The following is an 18,254-nucleotide window of genomic DNA, read 5'->3' on the forward strand; positions in this document are numbered from 1 at the left end:
ACGGTTTTTTGGGGGACATTTCGGTCGCGGGCTTGACCGTCAGAATCGTTTGCGGCGAGAGCGCTGCTTCGAGGACGAGGAAGGAGGTAATAGGGTGATTTGGGCGGGTCAAGCAGAGTAGACTAGTGATGCAAATAAAGCGAAGTTGCTGAATTGGTCGACAACCTAATACAGTTGGGATTTTCTCGGGCAACTTAGCATTCTGCAAGATGTATCCTTTGTAGATGGCTCGAGAAATCGCGTGGAGAGGCTCGCACGTTCTGGACTGAGACGCTCGGGTCGCGTCGATGACGCGCCTGGTCGGGATTCACGTGACGGGGGGTTGTCTGTTGTCTGTCTCCGCGGACTGACCAAATGAGATCGAATTTACTAGCTGTTCGGTTGCAATTGGATAGGGCTGGCCGGTCTGATCTGCCATGTAAAGTCCAAAATGCTGAAAGCTGAGCCGGTCATGATGCACGGAATGCTGCACGCCTGCCCTGAAGGGCGTACACGCTGTTCGGGTCTGTCCTGAATTGCCGTTCCTCACAGAGATTCCGGTCTATCTGCTACCTCGTCCATAATCACTTCTCTCGTAGCTCTCCACGCCGACCACAGCGTTCTGTCATGTGATACCCTTATCGCCAAACACAGAAAATCCTCTATTTTTCAATCATGCAAAAAACTGCGTGTTGATTTTTGGAATCCTTAATTCGACTTCAGCAGAATCCAAGCTGAACCCCTTGCGTCACGTGATGAACTTACGGCCGCGGCCGCAACGCGTACTAGAGTTTTCCGGAATTCGAGAAGGCCATGATGCGCCAATTGGAATGTTGCTCTCTTTTCCCCTTGCCGCTGCTCTCGCACGCCTAGAATCCGCTCGATATTTCAAGAGACGGCACGAGTTTTGCTTGAGACCGCAGGGGAAAAGATACACTTTTGTGCTTGGTCCGCCGATAGTTGGCGCAGGGTGCTGAAGTCGAACACGCTGATTACAACCGTCCGTTTTCTCGTCTGAACTCTTGCCTGCCGTTGTACCAGCCTCAGCCTCGCCGTCGCGTGTATTCCTTGTAATGGCAGCCGTCGCATGCTCTGAGGCACGTGTCGGGTGGATGATCGTGGGAACGAAGAGAGTATCATATGGCATACCAGGCTTGACGTAGTCATCGAAGTCAACATTGAAGTGGGGACGGTCTGCACCGGGACTTTATGGAGTCTCGCAGATCGGCTTGCTTCGATCGCGGATCTTTGGACAAAGTGCAAGGGCGTGGATCCGGGCAAGGACGTGCCTCCGATGCGGTGGAAATCAGTGTCATCGTTTAGGCCGTGCGTGTTATGGGACTTCGGTGAAAAAGACGTATCAGAGAAGCGAAGAAAGACTGCCCGCCTGAGATCGTGAGGTGGAGGTCACTCGACCTCGTTTCGCTGAAAGGAGTCGGGGAAATTCGCTGGCGTTGAGCTGCTTGTCATAAGGTAATATATCATATTGTCGGTGCTCATTGTCGGCTCAAATCGATGGAAGGTCGAGTGGTGTCTCGAGGACGTCTCGATCGGGAGTGGCCAGGCAGATCGATCGCGTCGCGCGGCAAGGCGGTGAGGGTTTGCACGACGCGCTGTACATGCTCCTACTGGGCTCTAGTTCTAGAAATTGGCAGGGACATTTACAATGGAGTTACATTAAAGTATGCGAAATCAGAAATAAAATTAAGCAGGAATTGCGTGTATATATACTCGGTACTGAGAGAAAGATTCAAAATAGTACCAGGCAAAGTAGATGCGCGCGGGAACCAACCACATCCACCAAATACCCGCATGTCACCGTATGTAAACTTGGTTGAGCCGTGAACGCCCTCCCCCATGGGATAGCCCTCGGTCCGCCGTCTACTAGGGTATATGTTCACCTCCTGCTGGGCCATTGCTAGAACGACTGGACGGCGATCCGAAGAAGTCGAGACATGCTGGAAGCTCCCGAATAATAGCTGTGGAATCGTTGTTGGCTTCTGACGAGATGGGAATTCAAGGTCGGGATCCACCCCGAGCAGCTGGCAGATCCGGCCGGGTGTGATCTGGGGCGGGCCCCGCAGTACCGGCGGCCAGGGCCGGTGGAATGAGACCCACAGCGTGCTGATGCGTGCTCCGGGCCGCCGTGCTCCGGGCTGCCGTGCACCGTCTTGCTCGTCGAGGCCGGCTAGGGAACTGAAAGTTCCCTGCTGCATCACGGAGGGTTCCGGCGTAGCCCTCGACTTGTTTCGGGCTCCGACACTGGCTGGACACGAGGAAGCGACCGGGCAGGGAGGAGCCTCGGGATGCGACGCAGAAGGCGAAGGAGGAGGCAGCGGATCGACGGGGGCGGCTGGGACGATCAGGCGCATCTCGACGGGCCGAGGAATCAACAGTCCGTGCGGATCGATCACGCAGCCTATCTCCTCCCCCTGCTCGGGGCGCAGCATGGCCGGGACTATATCGTCGATCGGCATGTCGAGCATGGACAACTCGTTCAGCCGGTCATGCGCACTAGTGATATCCCCGGTAATCACGCCGGGCCGCCGCTTCTGGCCCTGTTTCCCGTTTGTGCAGCGCAGGAAGGCGACCCAGTTCACCCAGTGGCAGAATTGTGGCCAGTCCACGACTCGTGCGGCGAGGAAGGCACACTGCTTGGCAAAGGTGGTGCCGTAGCCGATCTGCTGCAACCGCGCGACGGCACTCCACTCAAACCTTTTGTGTTTCTCAGTCTCGCGGGCGCGATCGACCGCAGTCCGGATGGGCAGCCAGACCGATTTGTCGTCCGCGCTATACGTCTCGAACATGGCCGTGCACTCAAAGATGGCGAACCATTCCATGATGGTTGCGTCGAGTGTCTCGGAGAGCTTCACGAACTGATCGGCGTACTCCATGCAGAGGCTGTACTGCTTTGCGGGGTTGCCCTCGAGCTTGGTGAAGCTGGTTCGGAAGGTCGTGAGCAAGCTCAGGATCTTCGCCGGCGCTCGGGGGGAACTGCTAGATGGGAGACGGACAGTACGGTGCTGGGCTCCTCTATGACGAGTGGGTGGGCTACTCTTCTGGTGATGGTTCTCCCCTGGACTCTCTCTGTTGTTCTTTTTGCTCTCTGTCAGCTACTTCGAGTTTGCATCCTGTGTCATTCTCACATCTAGTAAAGGCAAAAAGGTACGCAACTCTTTCCCACCAGATTATGGGGCCTCCGAGATCTCTTCTGGTAATGGGCTTAACCCGGGGGGTGTGGTTGTGTATGAGAGTGTGGTGGGTGGTGTGGGTGTTGGTTGGGAAGTGAGAGAAGAGAGAGAATATTTTCCTCAAAGAGAGAGAGGGAGGGAAAAAAGCCCGACAGGAGAGAGTAATATTCCCCTCCAAATACATTCATACAATACAACATCGAACTTTTGAGTACTCAACATAACGAGAGAGACAAGGACAACTCCACGGACAATATATCTTAATACACCACAACCCGAGTCCGAGGTAGGAGAATCTGTGCAAACAGCTTCTAAAGTAGAAAGTCATTTTGCTTGTGTGTGGTGAGTATATAAGCCGGGCCTTTTCATTTTGTCCCTTTCTTCTGTCGAGAGGGCAATCACCGGGAAAGAGAGAGAGAGAAGGTATTAGCCTAGGACGTATATAAGAGACCACACACACACATACTCCAAACAGGCCAAGGCATTCTCACACTCTCTCATCTCTCTCATCCCATCCCACTGTTATCCTCTCGGACCCCACACGACGCAGAGGAAATACAAAAGCCAAATATCAACAAGAGTTACTCCCCCGTCGATGGGTTTCACTGCGTGCGGGTCACCAACAAAAAGGTCGGGTGCCACTCACGACCGTTTCTTTTTTGGCGTGTGTGGTCATGAAACGGCCAGTCGACCTCGGGCATTGCGAGTTCGAACTCTCCCCTCTGAGGCTTCACTTCAGCGCAACCGCATACTTCACTGAGGCAGCCACTGGAACCGGGCCCAGCCTCGGCCACACAACGATCAGCTTCAGCCAATGGATAGACCTTCGAACCCTCTGGGTGTCCCAAGCACCACAGCTGGAACTCCGTCTCTTTGTGAGCTTTGATCCGATGATCAAGGCCGCCGAACCCGCGTTTGCCACCGAGCTGGTCCGAGAAATCGGCCTTCCAGAGGTAAGCGGCTCCCTCCGTCGGTCACTTTCTTGCTCGCGCTCAATCGTGCTTCCCGGGGGATGAGGCCCTTCCAAGTGATAACCCTGAGGGTATTAGGTCTGGTCCGGCCCAGGTGCTCACAGCATGCCTGGCTTCGGTGAATATACATCTCGAATATACGAGCTGCAATACCACGCCACAGCCAGAGAATTGCCTCGTACAAAAGTCCCTGGAGCTATTGCGTTGCGGCCTCCGGAAACTGTTTCTATCGGGCGCGCCCCCGAGCCATGATCTCAGGCCACTCGGCAATGGGAGGCTGCATAAGCTACCCTCACTCGCGCCGGCAGTCTTTGAGCCGAGGTATTGTGAGGTGCGTTATCAGGGGTAGACTATGATACAACCACGGTACATATGCTGATCGGATATGAAGGGAATGGAGCAAAGGGCTGTATCACTCGCTCCAATTACAACCTCCCTCCTCTCAATGCTCGAGAGTCATGAAACCTTACAGCAGATGCTTGTGATGAGACTGATAAGGCCCACCGACCGGGATGGATACGTAACACCGGAATCCGCATACGGAGACACACCGGCGAGCAAAGCCACAGACCATTTGGGATGCCTGATAAAAGCCACACTGTGGAAGATTGCCCAGCACCAACTCGCGCGCCTCAAGACCCGCAAGACGGCTATGCCATTTTTCAGGTTACCCATTGAGCTACCAGAGCCGTCAATCCATCCGGACGACGACGACGATATGCCCCCATTGCTCCTGTCAGAGGAAGAATTTGATTCTGAAGATTCTGAAGATCGAGGCGATGGCGACGACGCCAACGGGGATGATGACGATGACGGTCTGTGAGGAAGGAGGAGTGTGTTGAAGAGAGTAGGTTTGGATGCGGAGGAAATGAACATCTGCGCCAACTAGGCAGTAAGAATTGATTGTTGGAGACTCAAGGATTTGAATAACCCCTGATCGAAGGAGTACTTTGTACTCACCCCAATACCACTATCTGCAAGACAAAAACAATATTGAGCAATACAGTTCTTTCGCGGTGAACAAGCGTGATTCCTCAACAGAGTAATGTAAGTGGCCTGCCGAGGTCGTAAGTGACTACATATATCATATGACAATGCAGCACCAGGGGTCTAAGTTTATCAGATCCGATGAATTACTAAGCTCTTCTTGCTGGGCTCCTTGCGGCATAGGTGACGCTACTAAGAGGAGCCATTGAATCAATTAGCGGCTAGTCAAGAGGGTTATATTCGCACATTTCCTATTCTGTCGCTTGTTTCTCCTCCAACAACCGCACTCGGTCGCGGATTGCAAACTTCCACTCCTTCGCTACCTTATATACCAGCAGCAATCCTAGTACGAAGAGAGGGCTGAACGAGGCCACAATTGCCGTGACGCTGATCCAGACCGCCGCATCCATCGGCCAAGTGGTGCCAGGGTCCACTCCCACAGAGACGACGACTTGTAATCCGCTCAGAACCATGGAAAACAAACCGATCACAAACAAGATTGGCCCATAGAAACGCACGAAGTAGGTCCTATACTGGTACTCGGCTCTCTGGAAGTCCGACTTGCCGAGGACAATTGGGCCATAGAAATTTAGCCGCATCAAATGAATCTCACCGTTTACATAACGCAAGGAGACATCCCGGTCTGGGATGCCGGCTAGGCTCGACTTGAACTCGCAAAACTGCTCCCAGGTGGTGTCCCGCGGGACAAGGCACAAGCTAGGGTCCTGCGCAATGCGCAAGTCGGACTCGTGCAGTCGGTGAAGGATTCTGCCCAACCCAGCGATCCAATCAAACATTTGAGCTCATGATGTTGCTGAACGTCTAGGGAAGAAGAGAGAGGATACCAGAGGGACGCCTACCATCGGCTGGCCCAGCGAGGCAAACGGCGGCGGCCTGGAACCTGCTATCTGGGTAATAGGGGCAACATGGGCGATCATGGTCTATCACCGTATGGGGGCTAATGCTTGCTACTTCTGTATTCAAGGAGAGCGTAGTGTATCAAGCTGTGCTGGTTCGTTATGAAACTCACTAAAGAGTCTAAAAATAGAACATAGAGGCTAGCAATCCATAAAAAAACCCCCTAACTAACCCCGGCACCGCGGAATTATGTAAGTTATCGAGCGAAGGAACCCTGAAGGTCAGTTTGACTGACTAATCTCGGATTTGGCGGCAGTAAAGGCAAGCAGTACACCATCGCCTAGCTCAGCAACGCGAAAAGAGAAAATAGGAAGATGCAAGTCGTGTGAGACTCAAAAGAAACAGTGGTCCCACTCCGTAACAACGGCCGCGATAGTCCCAAAACGTCTCCTTTCATCAGCCCCTATGGTCTTTCGGAGGTGTCTGGCCTCAAGCGACACCGCTGCCTGGGACCACCGCCTTCACAACGTCAGAAAGGGTCACTGAACTGCTTCCGATTAGGAACGGTCTGATCGACTTCCGACGAGACAGGATCTGATAGGTTCTGCCGTTGTCGCCTGACTGATCGAAGGAGGATTTTTGCGGCGCGGATCTCATCTGGTAGAATAAATCCCCCCTTGATCATAGGGTTGGGATGGTTGAGGCCAGGAGGAAGATCCGCTGAGTTCCGCTGGCATTCTCCGTCTGGCCAGACCGTGATTTTTAGTTGGAAATTCTGAAATAAGAGTGGGCGGCACTTTTCATGGACACGGCCAATGCACAACACGCTTCCAGAGAAACCCCGCGCATCGACTTGATCTTCATCAGTTCTCCACAGAATGCTAGCAGAAGAATCAACGGCATTCTGAATCCATATATGCCCATGGCCCTCGAGGAGAGCCGCCCGGATTTGTTCGTTAGGAATATCCCTGAGCAGGCGGCCGTGTTCATTATTGATATAATCGAAGACACAAGCAATCATCGGTGCTCCCTGGATCGCGTCTTTATATGAAGCCCATTCTGGCACCATCTCAATTCCCTTCGGTGGGTGAATATCAATCAGTTTATCGCCGGTAATAAGGGATAGGTCGTGACGGTAGCCGGAGGGGTATGGATACGTGCTGCTTGGGTCATCATATGTCCGCGTGATAAGTCCGACCTGTTTCGTTAGAAAGACTTCATTCAAGGATGGGTCCGTACTCACCCTACGGTTGGTGCCCGCTAGCCAGCACTGCTTACCGATTGGGCTCGAGGAAAGGGGGCTAGGCGTAGTGCTGACTTCGACCTCCCGATTCTGGAGCCGTAGAGGGATTTGAAACCGTGTGAGAGACTGTGTGACTCGCTTGTAAAAAGACGCAACGCGGGTCAAGAATGTAGGGGGCCCTGGGAGTCTCACAAAGGCGTGGGTAGGGACGGTGATAGCCTCCGTGTGGTCAGGAAGCCGGATCTTGAGGCCCAAAACGCCACAGACCTCGTACGCATTCGACATGCGCGCAAGCTGCTTACCAGACTCCGCTGTTGCCGCCGACGGTTGCATTGCCAGAACGGTATACCCGACTGTCAGCCTGCCAACGGTCGGAGGGGTACCGAAGTTCCATGTATGCAACATGTCATCCCGACGGCTGAAGAGGATAACCACACACTCAACCTGGTAGATAAACGCTCCGATGGACCTCGGAAATGCCGCCCTTAGGCACTTAATGTCTTCTGGCGTAAAAGCCTGCCGGACGTCGACGTCCCGGCGGATAGGATCCGAAATGATATTGCAATACTGCATGTCGTGATCTACTGGAGACTCAAATGCAGGTTGGATATGGATTTCTCGACCGCCAGCTTTCATGAAAGGCACATGGCTATTTTCCGGCATCACCCAAATGTCCTTGCCTGAATCCTTCTGGGTCAGGACGCAGACAGCTCTCTGAGATGAGAAAGCCGGGTGGTAGGTTCGGAAAAGCTGCTCATTTTCCTGGGTGATCTGCGGCTCAATAAGAGCGCGAGCTTCGGCTACAGAACGAGAGCCCCACAAGGTCGAGGTTGTCCCTAGTTACCAAGGTTAGCACCATCGCAAGTTCATAACCAGCCTCAAATAAAACTAATACCCACGATGGACCTGGCGTAACTGTCGACCTCGGTATTGAATAATCTGGGAAACCGGTCGGGGATGCTCTTGAACGCACGAATACGTCGCCATGGTCGGTAACGTAAGGAAAAGGAGGTGGGTGAAGCGATGAGAAAGGGTAGAAGGAATCTCTCCCCTGCACCAACGGGCTATGGACGAAAAGTTCCACAACTGCTGGCACGATATGTTTTCTGGTGCTGAGGAGCGGTGTATTTGTCAGTGAAGGGAAAGCGGCGGGGGGTCATTGGAGCTGGGTAAATCGGGTCAATGAGAAGCTTCCAACCGAAGAATGAAGCAGGAGCAAGTACGTAGATATCACGACGAAAGAGGTCTAGCGCCTGTCGGAACAGCAGCATAGGTGGATCCCCGGAGGCAGGGGATACTATCTTCCGTCAAGATTAGTCATGCATTTGAGCCCATCTACATTGCTAGTTGAGGGGCGGTGTGGGTGGGCAGAAAAGCACAGATATACCCTGCACCAGCATGACCCACTGAGCAGTATTCCGATTCTCAGCTAACCATTCTACAGCCGCCCCGCGCCATATTGTTACATTTTAGCTATTACTCTTCATTTCCTAATTATATATACTCCTACTAGGCTCTAGTTCTAGAAATTGGCAGGGATATTTACAATGCAGTTACATTAGAGTATACGAAATCAGAAATAAAATTAAGCAGGAATTGCGTGTATATATACTCAGTACTGAGAGAAAGATTCAAAATGGTATTCAGGGCACTCAGGGCGGATATTCACCCACCTGAATCTTCAGCCCGTACAGCAAAATTTACATTCTCACTTCTGATCGAAATGCTATAAGTAACCTTTCTTTTCCCCTCCGCGTTCATCTCTCAAGCCTCGCTTTGTCACGAGCAAGATGCGTACCAAGCGTGACTCAATGTTGAATAACCACCCTCATTTTTTTATCTCCCTTGTAAGTTTATAATCTGCAAGATGATTATGATCCGAGTATCCATTGCCTCACACGCGAGAGGCCGGCCGCCAAGGTCTATCTGCTACACAAATCAGCACACCCAAGAACAATTCGGAAGAAAAGGATAAGACAATTGACAACATGAAAACCGCTGGTTTGAACTTGAAATCAATGTTTTTATCGGAGTAGAAGAAGAAGAAGGAGGAGGAGCTGGATGCTGCTAATGTCTCAATGAGAAAAGAACTGAAAGCCGTCAAACCTCGACTTGAAAGATAGGAAGCTTTCTTTTTCTAACACTCGGTGGTTGATTCGGAATTTGGGTATCATTGTTGACTGTATCGGTCGAGACCAGGTGTTACACCTGCCAATTTCATAAAAAGAATACTTGTTGCGTTGAGCAGACCGGCCCAACTCAGTATCATGCGGGGGTCTAGGATGTCTTACCGCTTGTAGCCAATGAGAGCCGATACTTACTTCCGTCTGATTTGCAACCTGCCAATCGGATTACGGCGTGATTCCCTTGGTAGGGGGGACGGAGATAGAATTAGTAGTATAGAGATAGATGAGCCAGAGTTGCCAGATACAATTACGCTATTCCGGGCCTCTCAGAGAAAGCGTAAGAGTAGGGTAGATGATGATTTATAGCTATACTAGGAAATTGTATTGAGTTTACTTTCTCCTGAAAATTTTACTGAAAATTTTGCCGAGTCCTGCTATAATTACAATACGTATTGTTACAGGCGAGGATGTATTACTTGTGCATCCGTGCAGTAGGGGCCTGTTTGTCTTGTTTGCCTTAGATTTGGGCCCGAACAGGGGTCCGAAAGCCCGCGCGGGCCCATGGGCTAGGCCCGTGACCCGATCACGGGCCGGGCCGGGTCGGGTCGGGTCAAAACGGGCTTTGGAGAAGTCTAGGAACAAGATAAGCAGTCCGAGGGGTAGCTTGATGACAGACTTCGAAAAAAAAAGACAATCGAGTGTTCAATATTCATTTCATTCTGAGCGCCGTAATTTCAAAACCAAGTGTCATGATATTTCACGTTAATAACAGATACAAAAAAGTAGTTGACGAGACTGAACCAAGACAAGGAGGAAACTTAGTACTGAAGGAGCGGCAGACATACCCGAAGTAGTTTAGCGCGGTGTGTGTCGCAAGTAAAAGAGTGTGCGTAGACGTTCTCTTCCTCGATCGTCAATCTCTCGCGATAGTTGCAGTAGAAATACGCCAGTCTGATCGTACTATCGTGCCGTATGCGACGATTTGGATTTCGCCAATCACACCGGAAATCATGAGCGTCTTTCCAGTCCCTGGGGCACTGGGACAGAAAAGGGTGCGCCACATTGTTTGATCTTGATCTTGATTGGACCAAGGGACGAATTCGTTCGGCTCGAGGAACCATCGCCCGGTACCGTTGAGCCAGAGCTTTAACTTATCGTCTTGTTTCATTGCGGTATTGGTAGGAGAGATCCACTTCATGAGATCAAGTCGGTCCTTCTGATTGAGATGCTGTACTATCTGCTCGATTCCTTTCTGATTCAAGACTGTTATGTCTTTGGTTTCTTGGATAACTTGGCTAGTCATAAAAAATAAGGTCAAATCTTGGACCCTTTCCCCAACTTGGTATCGAAGTTCTCTCACTGCCGTTTGGTCCTATACAAAACGCTTCCAAAATAGCTTCATTGCGGCGCGAAAATTGTTTGTGTTGATATTAAATTCCCCATAATCGTCCAGTTTCTTCCGGATATCCCTCAGTAAGAGTTAGCATCTTTTGAAATGTCATGCAGAGTATGGTTTTGTTGCTCACTCAAATGATGGTCATAATGCTGATCAGCCAGATTGAAACATATTTGACAATGTTTCGACTCTGTTTCGACTCTGTTTCGACTCTGTTTCGACTCTGTTTTGTCGTCAGCAACTATAATATCGGCTGTACTAGAAAGCTGGATATCTCACTCCTCAAAAATGATCCTGTACTGCAACGGTGCATCTTTGAATTGTTTCCGCAGCTCATTCGCAAGTTTGAGGAAAGTATACATGTCACCCGCACCATACCCAAAATTCTTTCTAGTGGCAGAATGTAAAGGTATACGTTATGCGGGTGTAAGGCCTGTCCACTGGGTAAGATACAATAGGCTTTGTGGGAGGAACACAATGTATTGATGTTGTGAATGTATTGATGTTGTGCCACTTGCCAGTCTCGAGGGGGTCCCGAACTATAAGGAAATATTAAGCAAAGAAGCAAACACATAATGGCAAATAATCTATGGAATTCAAACCGATAAACCATGCAGGCAGTAAGCGAGCAAGCAAACATCAAGCATATAATAGCGATCTATCGTATATTGTGACAAGAGCTAGCAAACCACCTGAAAAAGATGAGATAATTGAATTTGCATGGTGCCAAATGCTTCATGATCATGGGGTCATCGGGCCTGGTTAATCTGTCAAGGACCCTGCGCACTATGCCCCTTTGTAATACATTCTTAGATAGCTTCGTAGGATCGATGATAGCGTAAATACTTGTCCAAACACCGAACGCCTTGCTTCCCCTCCCCCAATTCATAACATTTGGAGGATCATCAGTTCATATCATAACATGATCCCCTGCACCATTCATCACCATTAAACATCGTCACTCACTAGCAACTCCGGTGGGCCGGAAAACTCGATGCAGATACAATCACCGCAATCGCTACCGCCTGTGTTTCTTCGATCAGACCAGATTGATGCAATTCGAAGTTGAAAGACTTACCGTGGCCATATCCATGCCTGGCATAATCACCATATCCATGGCAGGTCGATATCCCGCCTGGCAGAAGGACAACAACGCTAACTTTTTATTATGCCGAATACTCTCTTTGATTTCCATAATCCTACGATTGTCATCCACCACGTCATACATCGTCAGAACCCGGCCATGGCTTTCGAGGTCGATGGGCAAATTGCGTTCCTTCACGTTGCAATCTACCTGTATCAAGTTCTCGAGCTCCAGATGCAGATCTCCGCCGAGACTGTGCCGACCGATGGCGATGGGGGTCGTCCGGCAACCGGGAAGGGATACGGTCCATGTATTGCGTACCCAGCGCGATCGTTGGTGGATTTCGAACAAGGGTAGACCTGACTGATCTCGCACCTCCCGACAATAATGCGGGCTACATCTTCGCCCACTTACGGTGAAGAGAACGGCGCCATTTTCATCTTGGATGGAATAGGCGCATTCGGAGACGGCACTGCCGCCTGGGTATAGGGTGAGATGCGTCTTCTGCTCTGTCATGTATTCAAAACGCAGGCCGATTGGGCGCAGAGGCTCTTTGGCAGGCTTGCGAATATTTTTGTTACGATTTCTCGTGGGGAATGAGGCAACGGATACTTCCGATGTTTCGCTTGCGATTCGCGTGGGCTTCGACATGGTCGTTGTTGTTAAACGGAATCGAGACAATTCAGACCGAGTCCATCCCCGTCAAGCTTTCTGAAATGATATTTGGACACAGATAGAATCGTAGAGGTCGCCCTCCTGTGGGCCTCTGACTGAGTACCTCGACGGACTAAACACTTCCGACCGCCGTGTCAGCAGGAATGTAGCAGGTTGCCGTGGAATGGAGAAACCCGATTTGAACCGTCGCAGTCGAACGGGGCCTAGATTTGTGCAAAAGTGCAGTTTTTCTGTATGGAGGAAGGACTACACTTCATCCGAGTCGTGAGAAGTTCACCTCGGCAAGCTCATGATATCATGATGTTTGGTCCCGACCCCCACTGTACCAGCAGCCTCTCCATCCTATTCAAGATTTTGATCAATCATGTTCAAAACAGAAAATGGTCGAAAGTCAATCAGGTCTCGTATGACATCAGTCAGATCAAGCCCAAGTCTAGCCCCAAGGAAGGGCGGGAATATCCTGGAAGTTTTATTCGTGAGATCATCTAAAGCAGTGGCAGATACAATATAGTATAGTTTATTTTAAGTTCTTTCGCCTGATTGGCTGGGGAACAGGGGGTTCTCCACCAGACCGGCTACTTCGGATCTTCAGATGTGCAGATGTGTGGGGGTCATATTCACCACGGAAGGATTGGCACGGAAGAATCGGCATGGCATGCTCTGCTAGCCTCACTGAATTCGTGATCGACCTTACGAGATTGACAGACTCATTGGGATTTCAAAATCAAAATATTCGGTTGATATTAGGCGCAGCGCAAGCTGAAGCATGGAGAATTAGATACAATTTGGTACGCAATATTAGAAATTTCCTCAGCAAGGCACCTCCCTCAATCCTTAATCTCCGTAATCTCCCATTTCGCGCGCTCTTCCCTCCGATCCTTCACGACCTTTTGTATAATGAGGGCGAGAATTCCAACACCCACGACAAAGACAATGCAAAACACGAGAATAGGCCCGGGTTCTCGCGAGGCCCAATTGCGCCTAACGAGCTCATCGCGGACTTCGATACCCCTCGCGGGGGAAGGATGAATGGCAGCCATCTGGTGATGCAGTTTTTGAGAGCAACGAACTGAGTTGAGCTAGATCCAGCTCCGACAAGTCAGAAATCCAACGGTGTGCCATGGTTGAAAACATGATCATGATCTAGTCTGACTTACATGGAGGGTGGGTGGTCGTAAATATCAGAGATCAGAGGTGTTGAGCAGTCTGTGGGAGAGTGCTCGAAAGAAGGTGTTCAACAAGGAAGATCTAGGGTTGAAGAGATGGCAAAGGAGCAGGCAATAGTTAACAAAAACCCTGGAGCAGACTCTTGCTAGAATTCAATGCGGAAGAAGTTGTCTATAGCTTTTCCGGTTCTCTGACTTCTGTGACGACATGAGAAGGGCTCGGCTTGCGACTTTGTCAATATCAATCCTGATTATTGATACGGAGTACTGAGCTTAGATATCGCCTGATGTTACCCACATCTGAATATACGACGAATAGGGTAAACCGGATGCTTCAAATCTTTCCATTCTCGGCGTCATTATCATCTCTCTGCACCGGCATGAACGGACCGGTCTATGACATCAAGACGAAAGCTTCTTTTCGTTTGGGAAAGCTCGGATTGCCAGGTCAGTCAGGTCCACCTCGAGCCTCTACCTCATATAGTCCAGCCTCTGTCGTTTTAAATCCTACTCAATAATCACTTCGTGAGAGGATCACTGTAGCGAGTGAAAAATAAAATCCCTCTCTCCCCTTCCGTTCCCCTGTCGTCGCTGCTCTCGTGCCCCCACGAGACCTGTTTTGGAGAATGTCGTCTGTATCCAATCCCAACCGCGACGTCGAAAATGACGCTGCGGAGCGCCGATTCTCTGCTATTTCCTATAAGGAGGATGTGAAGATCGATGAATACACGCGCCTGGTGCGATGGATGTCCACCTACCGTGATACGAAATGGGACCAGGCAGATGAAGGCGAAATTCGCGAGAGTCGCGTGTGGTTTGCGCCATGGCGGAAGAGAAAGTTCCGTTGGAAGTATATCGGCGTCGGACAGGAGTTCCCCGATGACTGGAAGTTCACCGACATCAATCACGGTCTGTCGGACTCGGAAGTCGAGGAGAGGCGAAAGGTGACCGGATTCAATGAATTGACGGCGGAGAAAGTCGATCAATTCCGCAAAATCTTGGGATACTTCCAAGGTCCAATTCTATATGGTGAGAGACTATCGCGTCCCCGCCGATTGAACGCAGACAGTGACACACTAACCGGACCTCGACAGTCATGGAGATTGCAGTTTTGCTCGCTGCCGGTTTGGCCGAATGGATTGACTTTGGTGTCATCATTGGCATTCTCTGTCTGAACGCTGCAGTCGGATGGTACCAAGAGAAGCAGGCCGAGGACGTGGTGGCCAGCCTGAAGGCCGATATTGCAATGCGCAGCACGGTTGTTCGCAATGGAACGGAAATCGATATCTTGGCCCGCGACCTGGTCCCTGGCGACGTGGTAAGATGAGTTCCCTATCCTCTTGACTATTTACCTCTATTAACACATCTTGTCATATTCAGATTGTCATTGAAGAGGCGAACTCGGTCCCCGCCGATGCCAAAGTGGTCTGCGACTACCAAGAGAAAGAGACAGGCTGGCAGAATTATCAGCAAATGCGGCAAGAAGGCAAGCTGGACAAGAAGAAGAAGAAAGCAACTGAGGATGATGAATCGTCGGAAGAGGATGAACACAAGGACTTCCCCGTTCTGGCCTGCGATCACTCCGCAATTACTGGAGAGTCTCTCGCTGTGGACCGCTATGCCGGTGACGACGTGTTTTACACGACTGGATGCAAACGAGGCAAGGCCTATGCCATTGTTCAATCGACTGGAATCAAGACCTTTGTGGGTCGCACAGCGGCGATGGTTCAACAAGGTGGCTCCGGGACAGGACATTTCCAGATGGTCATGGACGGGATTGGTACGGCTCTTCTGGTGCTTGTGATGGCATGGATCTTGATCATGTGGATCGGAGGCTTCTTCCGCAACCTGCCCATTGCCTCTCCCGGTCAACAGACCCTCCTACACTTTACCCTTTCTCTGTTCATCATTGGTGTGCCCGTCGGGCTGCCTGTTGTCACGACCACCACTCTAGCCGTCGGTGCGGCTTATTTGGCCAAGAAGAAAGCGATCGTCCAGAAGCTTACGGCAATCGAGTCTTTGGCTGTAAGTATTCCATCCCGAGTTTCTCTCACGACCGATTTTCAAGCCGATCACTGACGCCGACTAGGGCGTGGACATCCTCTGTTCTGATAAAACAGGAACATTGACCGCCAATAAGCTCAGTATCCAGGAGCCATACGTCGCCGAGGGCGTTGATGTGAACTGGTTATTTGCGGTTGCCATTCTAGCTTCTTCTCACAATGTCCGTTCTTTGGATCCGATCGATAAGGTTACAATCTTGTCTGCAAACAAATATCCGAAAGCGAAGGAAATCTTGCGCCAACCGTGGAAAACCCTAAGCTTCACCCCATTTGATCCAGTGTCGAAGCGGATTGTGTCGGTTGTGACCCTAAATGGCGAGCGGTATACCTGCACCAAGGGAGCGCCAAAGGCAGTGCTTCAGTTGACAAACTGTGATGAATCGGTAGCCACGTTATATCGACAGCAGGCGACGGATTTTGCTCGCCGTGGCTTTCGATCACTTGGTGTCGCCGTCCAGAAGGGTAACGAACCATGGACCTTATTGGGAATGCTACCGATGTTCGATCCGCCCCGGGATGATACCGCTCAGACGATTTTAGAGGCCCAAAATCTTGGAATCGCAGTTAAGATGCTGACTGGCGACGCGATTGCTATCGCCAAGGAGACTTGCAAAATGCTTGCGTTAGGAACGAAAGTCTACAACTCCGAAAGACTCATCGGTGGTGGTCTTAGCGGTGCGATGGCAAGTGAATTATGTGAGAAGGCGGACGGATTCGCCGAGGTTTTCCCAGAGCACAAATACCAGGTAGTCGAGATGCTACAAGATATTGGTCATCTTACAGCTATGACGGGTGACGGTGTCAACGATGCCCCATCGCTGAAGAAAGCCGACTGTGGTATTGCGGTGGAAGGCGCATCGGAAGCAGCTCAGTCTGCCGCGGACATTGTTTTCCTCGAGCCAGGGCTATCTACTATCATTGATTCTATCAAGGTTCGATCCACTCAACTCATCAATTTCTGCACATTGATCACTAACTTGCTGCTAGTTGGCGCGTCAAATTTTTCAACGTATGAAATCGTATATTCAGTATCGCATTGCACTCTGCATTCACCTCGAAGTCTATCTGGTCACTAGCATGATCATTATCAAGGAAAGCATCCGCACTGATTTAGTCGTGTTCCTCGCACTATTTGCCGACCTTGCGACGGTCGCGGTGGCTTACGACAACGCATCCTTCGAGCGCCGACCTGTCCAATGGCAATTGCCGAAGATCTGGGTCATCTCTGTCATCCTCGGTGTCCTCTTAGCACTCGGGACGTGGGTGATCCGCGCAACGATGTTCCTGCCGAACGGTGGATTCTTCCAGAATTGGGGCTCAATCCAAGAGATTTTGTTCTTGGAGGTCGCATTGACGGAAAACTGGCTCATCTTTGTGACGCGTGGAGGCAACACTTGGCCCTCCCTGCCTCTGATCATTGCTATCCTCGGTGTGGATGCACTCGCAACTTGCTTCTGTTTGTTTGGGTGGTTCTCGAACCAGGATATGATAACCGATCCCTTTGATCAATATATCAATAAGGAGACCAGCAATGGTTTCACAAACGTTGTCGATGTCGTCCGCTGTTGGGGGTACAGCATTGGTGTGACTGTGGTGCTCGCCCTCGTCTACTTCATCTTGAACAAGTGGAAATGGCTCGAAGACTTGGGTCGCACCAAGAAGAGCAAAGGCGATATTGCCATTGGAACTATCCTCAGTCACCTGTCCACTATGAGCCTCCAATACGAAAAGGACGCGGCGAATCATGGGCGAATTTGGCTCGGCACTACCAAGGAGGATGAGATGGAATAAGCCTCAACTTCTTTAGAAAGACATCATTTTGTGGTTCTTGTTGGTGGCAGCGCGGTTGATTGGGGAGAGTGTGGTCATATGGATTCATGGGCATTTGTCTTACGATGACCATCGACCGTGCAATTTTCTATTAATCAGAAGTGGTTTCCACCACTTCCCTAATTCACTAATAATCTCTCTTGACATTTTGGCAATACAACGGCTGACTCGTGTCACCATTTACATTCCTTTCCGTTTTGCCTTACCCTGATGCTTATAAGTTAGATGCAACTGTTTGCCATTCTCTGTACTAGTTATATTTTGCTGCACTTCACTCGCTGCCTCATCGTTTATATAGACCATTTTGTCTTGCGACAGCTGTGATGCAATTGGAAAAAAATTACGGGGTCACCTTTGCTCAGCTGTATGCGTGAAACCCTGCCATCGGCGATGACCGTCAATCTCTTTTGCAAGGTTATGCGATTTGTATTGCCTCCACTACGACTATCACAACCACCGCTGCGCCGACACAGGCGGGAATGACCCCTTCTTGTACATAACAATACACGGTCAAGTCCGGCGATGGGTGTGCTGCGATTGAAAGTACACAGACTGTCACTTTTGCCCAGCTTTGTGCTTGGAGCGACGCCATCGGTGACGATTTCCAGTATCTTTCACTTGGTTACGCCGTCTGTGCCGCCATCAAGTTCACTTCCCCAACCACGACATCGACTGCGGCACCGAC

At 50.5% G+C, this 18,254-nt stretch overlaps 8 protein-coding genes across 8 annotated transcripts; 2 read left to right on the forward strand and 6 right to left on the reverse strand.

The window, feature by feature from the left end:
- Positions 1–1,640: 1,640 nt before the first annotated feature.
- On the reverse strand, positions 1,641–2,873 carry LCP9604111_3829 (uncharacterized protein; the record flags this gene model as incomplete). The annotated part of the gene is made up of 1 exon (XM_039071460.1): positions 1,641–2,873. The coding sequence occupies one exon, from the start codon at positions 2,871–2,873 to the stop codon at positions 1,641–1,643; it is 1,233 nt and encodes a 410-aa protein (XP_038929913.1).
- Positions 2,874–3,844: 971 nt separating this feature from the next.
- Positions 3,845–4,964, forward strand: LCP9604111_3830 (uncharacterized protein; the record flags this gene model as incomplete). Its single annotated transcript, XM_039071462.1, has 3 exons — positions 3,845–4,123; positions 4,305–4,472; positions 4,533–4,964. The coding sequence occupies 3 exons, from the start codon at positions 3,845–3,847 to the stop codon at positions 4,962–4,964; spliced, it is 879 nt and encodes a 292-aa protein (XP_038929914.1).
- Positions 4,965–5,379: 415 nt separating this feature from the next.
- Positions 5,380–5,925, reverse strand: LCP9604111_3831 (uncharacterized protein; the record flags this gene model as incomplete). Its single annotated transcript, XM_039071463.1, has 1 exon — positions 5,380–5,925. The coding sequence occupies one exon, from the start codon at positions 5,923–5,925 to the stop codon at positions 5,380–5,382; it is 546 nt and encodes a 181-aa protein (XP_038929915.1).
- A 590-nt stretch (positions 5,926–6,515) lies between these two features.
- Positions 6,516–8,216, reverse strand: LCP9604111_3832 (uncharacterized protein; the record flags this gene model as incomplete). Its single annotated transcript, XM_039071464.1, has 3 exons — positions 6,516–7,184; positions 7,230–8,065; positions 8,129–8,216. The coding sequence occupies 3 exons, from the start codon at positions 8,214–8,216 to the stop codon at positions 6,516–6,518; spliced, it is 1,593 nt and encodes a 530-aa protein (XP_038929916.1).
- Positions 8,217–10,268: 2,052 nt separating this feature from the next.
- On the reverse strand, positions 10,269–10,523 carry LCP9604111_3833 (uncharacterized protein; the record flags this gene model as incomplete). The annotated part of the gene is made up of 1 exon (XM_039071465.1): positions 10,269–10,523. One exon carries the CDS (start codon positions 10,521–10,523, stop codon positions 10,269–10,271), a length of 255 nt encoding a protein of 84 aa, XP_038929917.1.
- Positions 10,524–11,716: 1,193 nt separating this feature from the next.
- Positions 11,717–12,486, reverse strand: LCP9604111_3834 (uncharacterized protein; the record flags this gene model as incomplete). Its single annotated transcript, XM_039071466.1, has 3 exons — positions 11,717–11,776; positions 11,830–12,198; positions 12,250–12,486. The coding sequence occupies 3 exons, from the start codon at positions 12,484–12,486 to the stop codon at positions 11,717–11,719; spliced, it is 666 nt and encodes a 221-aa protein (XP_038929918.1).
- Positions 12,487–13,337: 851 nt separating this feature from the next.
- On the reverse strand, positions 13,338–13,976 carry LCP9604111_3835 (uncharacterized protein; the record flags this gene model as incomplete). The annotated part of the gene is made up of 4 exons (XM_039071467.1): positions 13,338–13,521; positions 13,581–13,589; positions 13,668–13,729; positions 13,971–13,976. 4 exons carry the CDS (start codon positions 13,974–13,976, stop codon positions 13,338–13,340), a joined length of 261 nt encoding a protein of 86 aa, XP_038929919.1.
- A 326-nt stretch (positions 13,977–14,302) lies between these two features.
- On the forward strand, positions 14,303–17,530 carry LCP9604111_3836 (uncharacterized protein; the record flags this gene model as incomplete). The annotated part of the gene is made up of 5 exons (XM_039071468.1): positions 14,303–14,705; positions 14,771–14,994; positions 15,057–15,701; positions 15,766–16,671; positions 16,727–17,530. 5 exons carry the CDS (start codon positions 14,303–14,305, stop codon positions 17,528–17,530), a joined length of 2,982 nt encoding a protein of 993 aa, XP_038929920.1.
- Between the last annotated feature and the right edge of the window lie 724 nt (positions 17,531–18,254).

This window comes from Penicillium roqueforti, assembly GCF_015533775.1.
Source record: "Penicillium roqueforti strain LCP96 04111 chromosome Unknown scaffold_07, whole genome shotgun sequence".
Classification (NCBI taxonomy): Eukaryota; Fungi; Ascomycota; class Eurotiomycetes; order Eurotiales; family Aspergillaceae; genus Penicillium; species Penicillium roqueforti.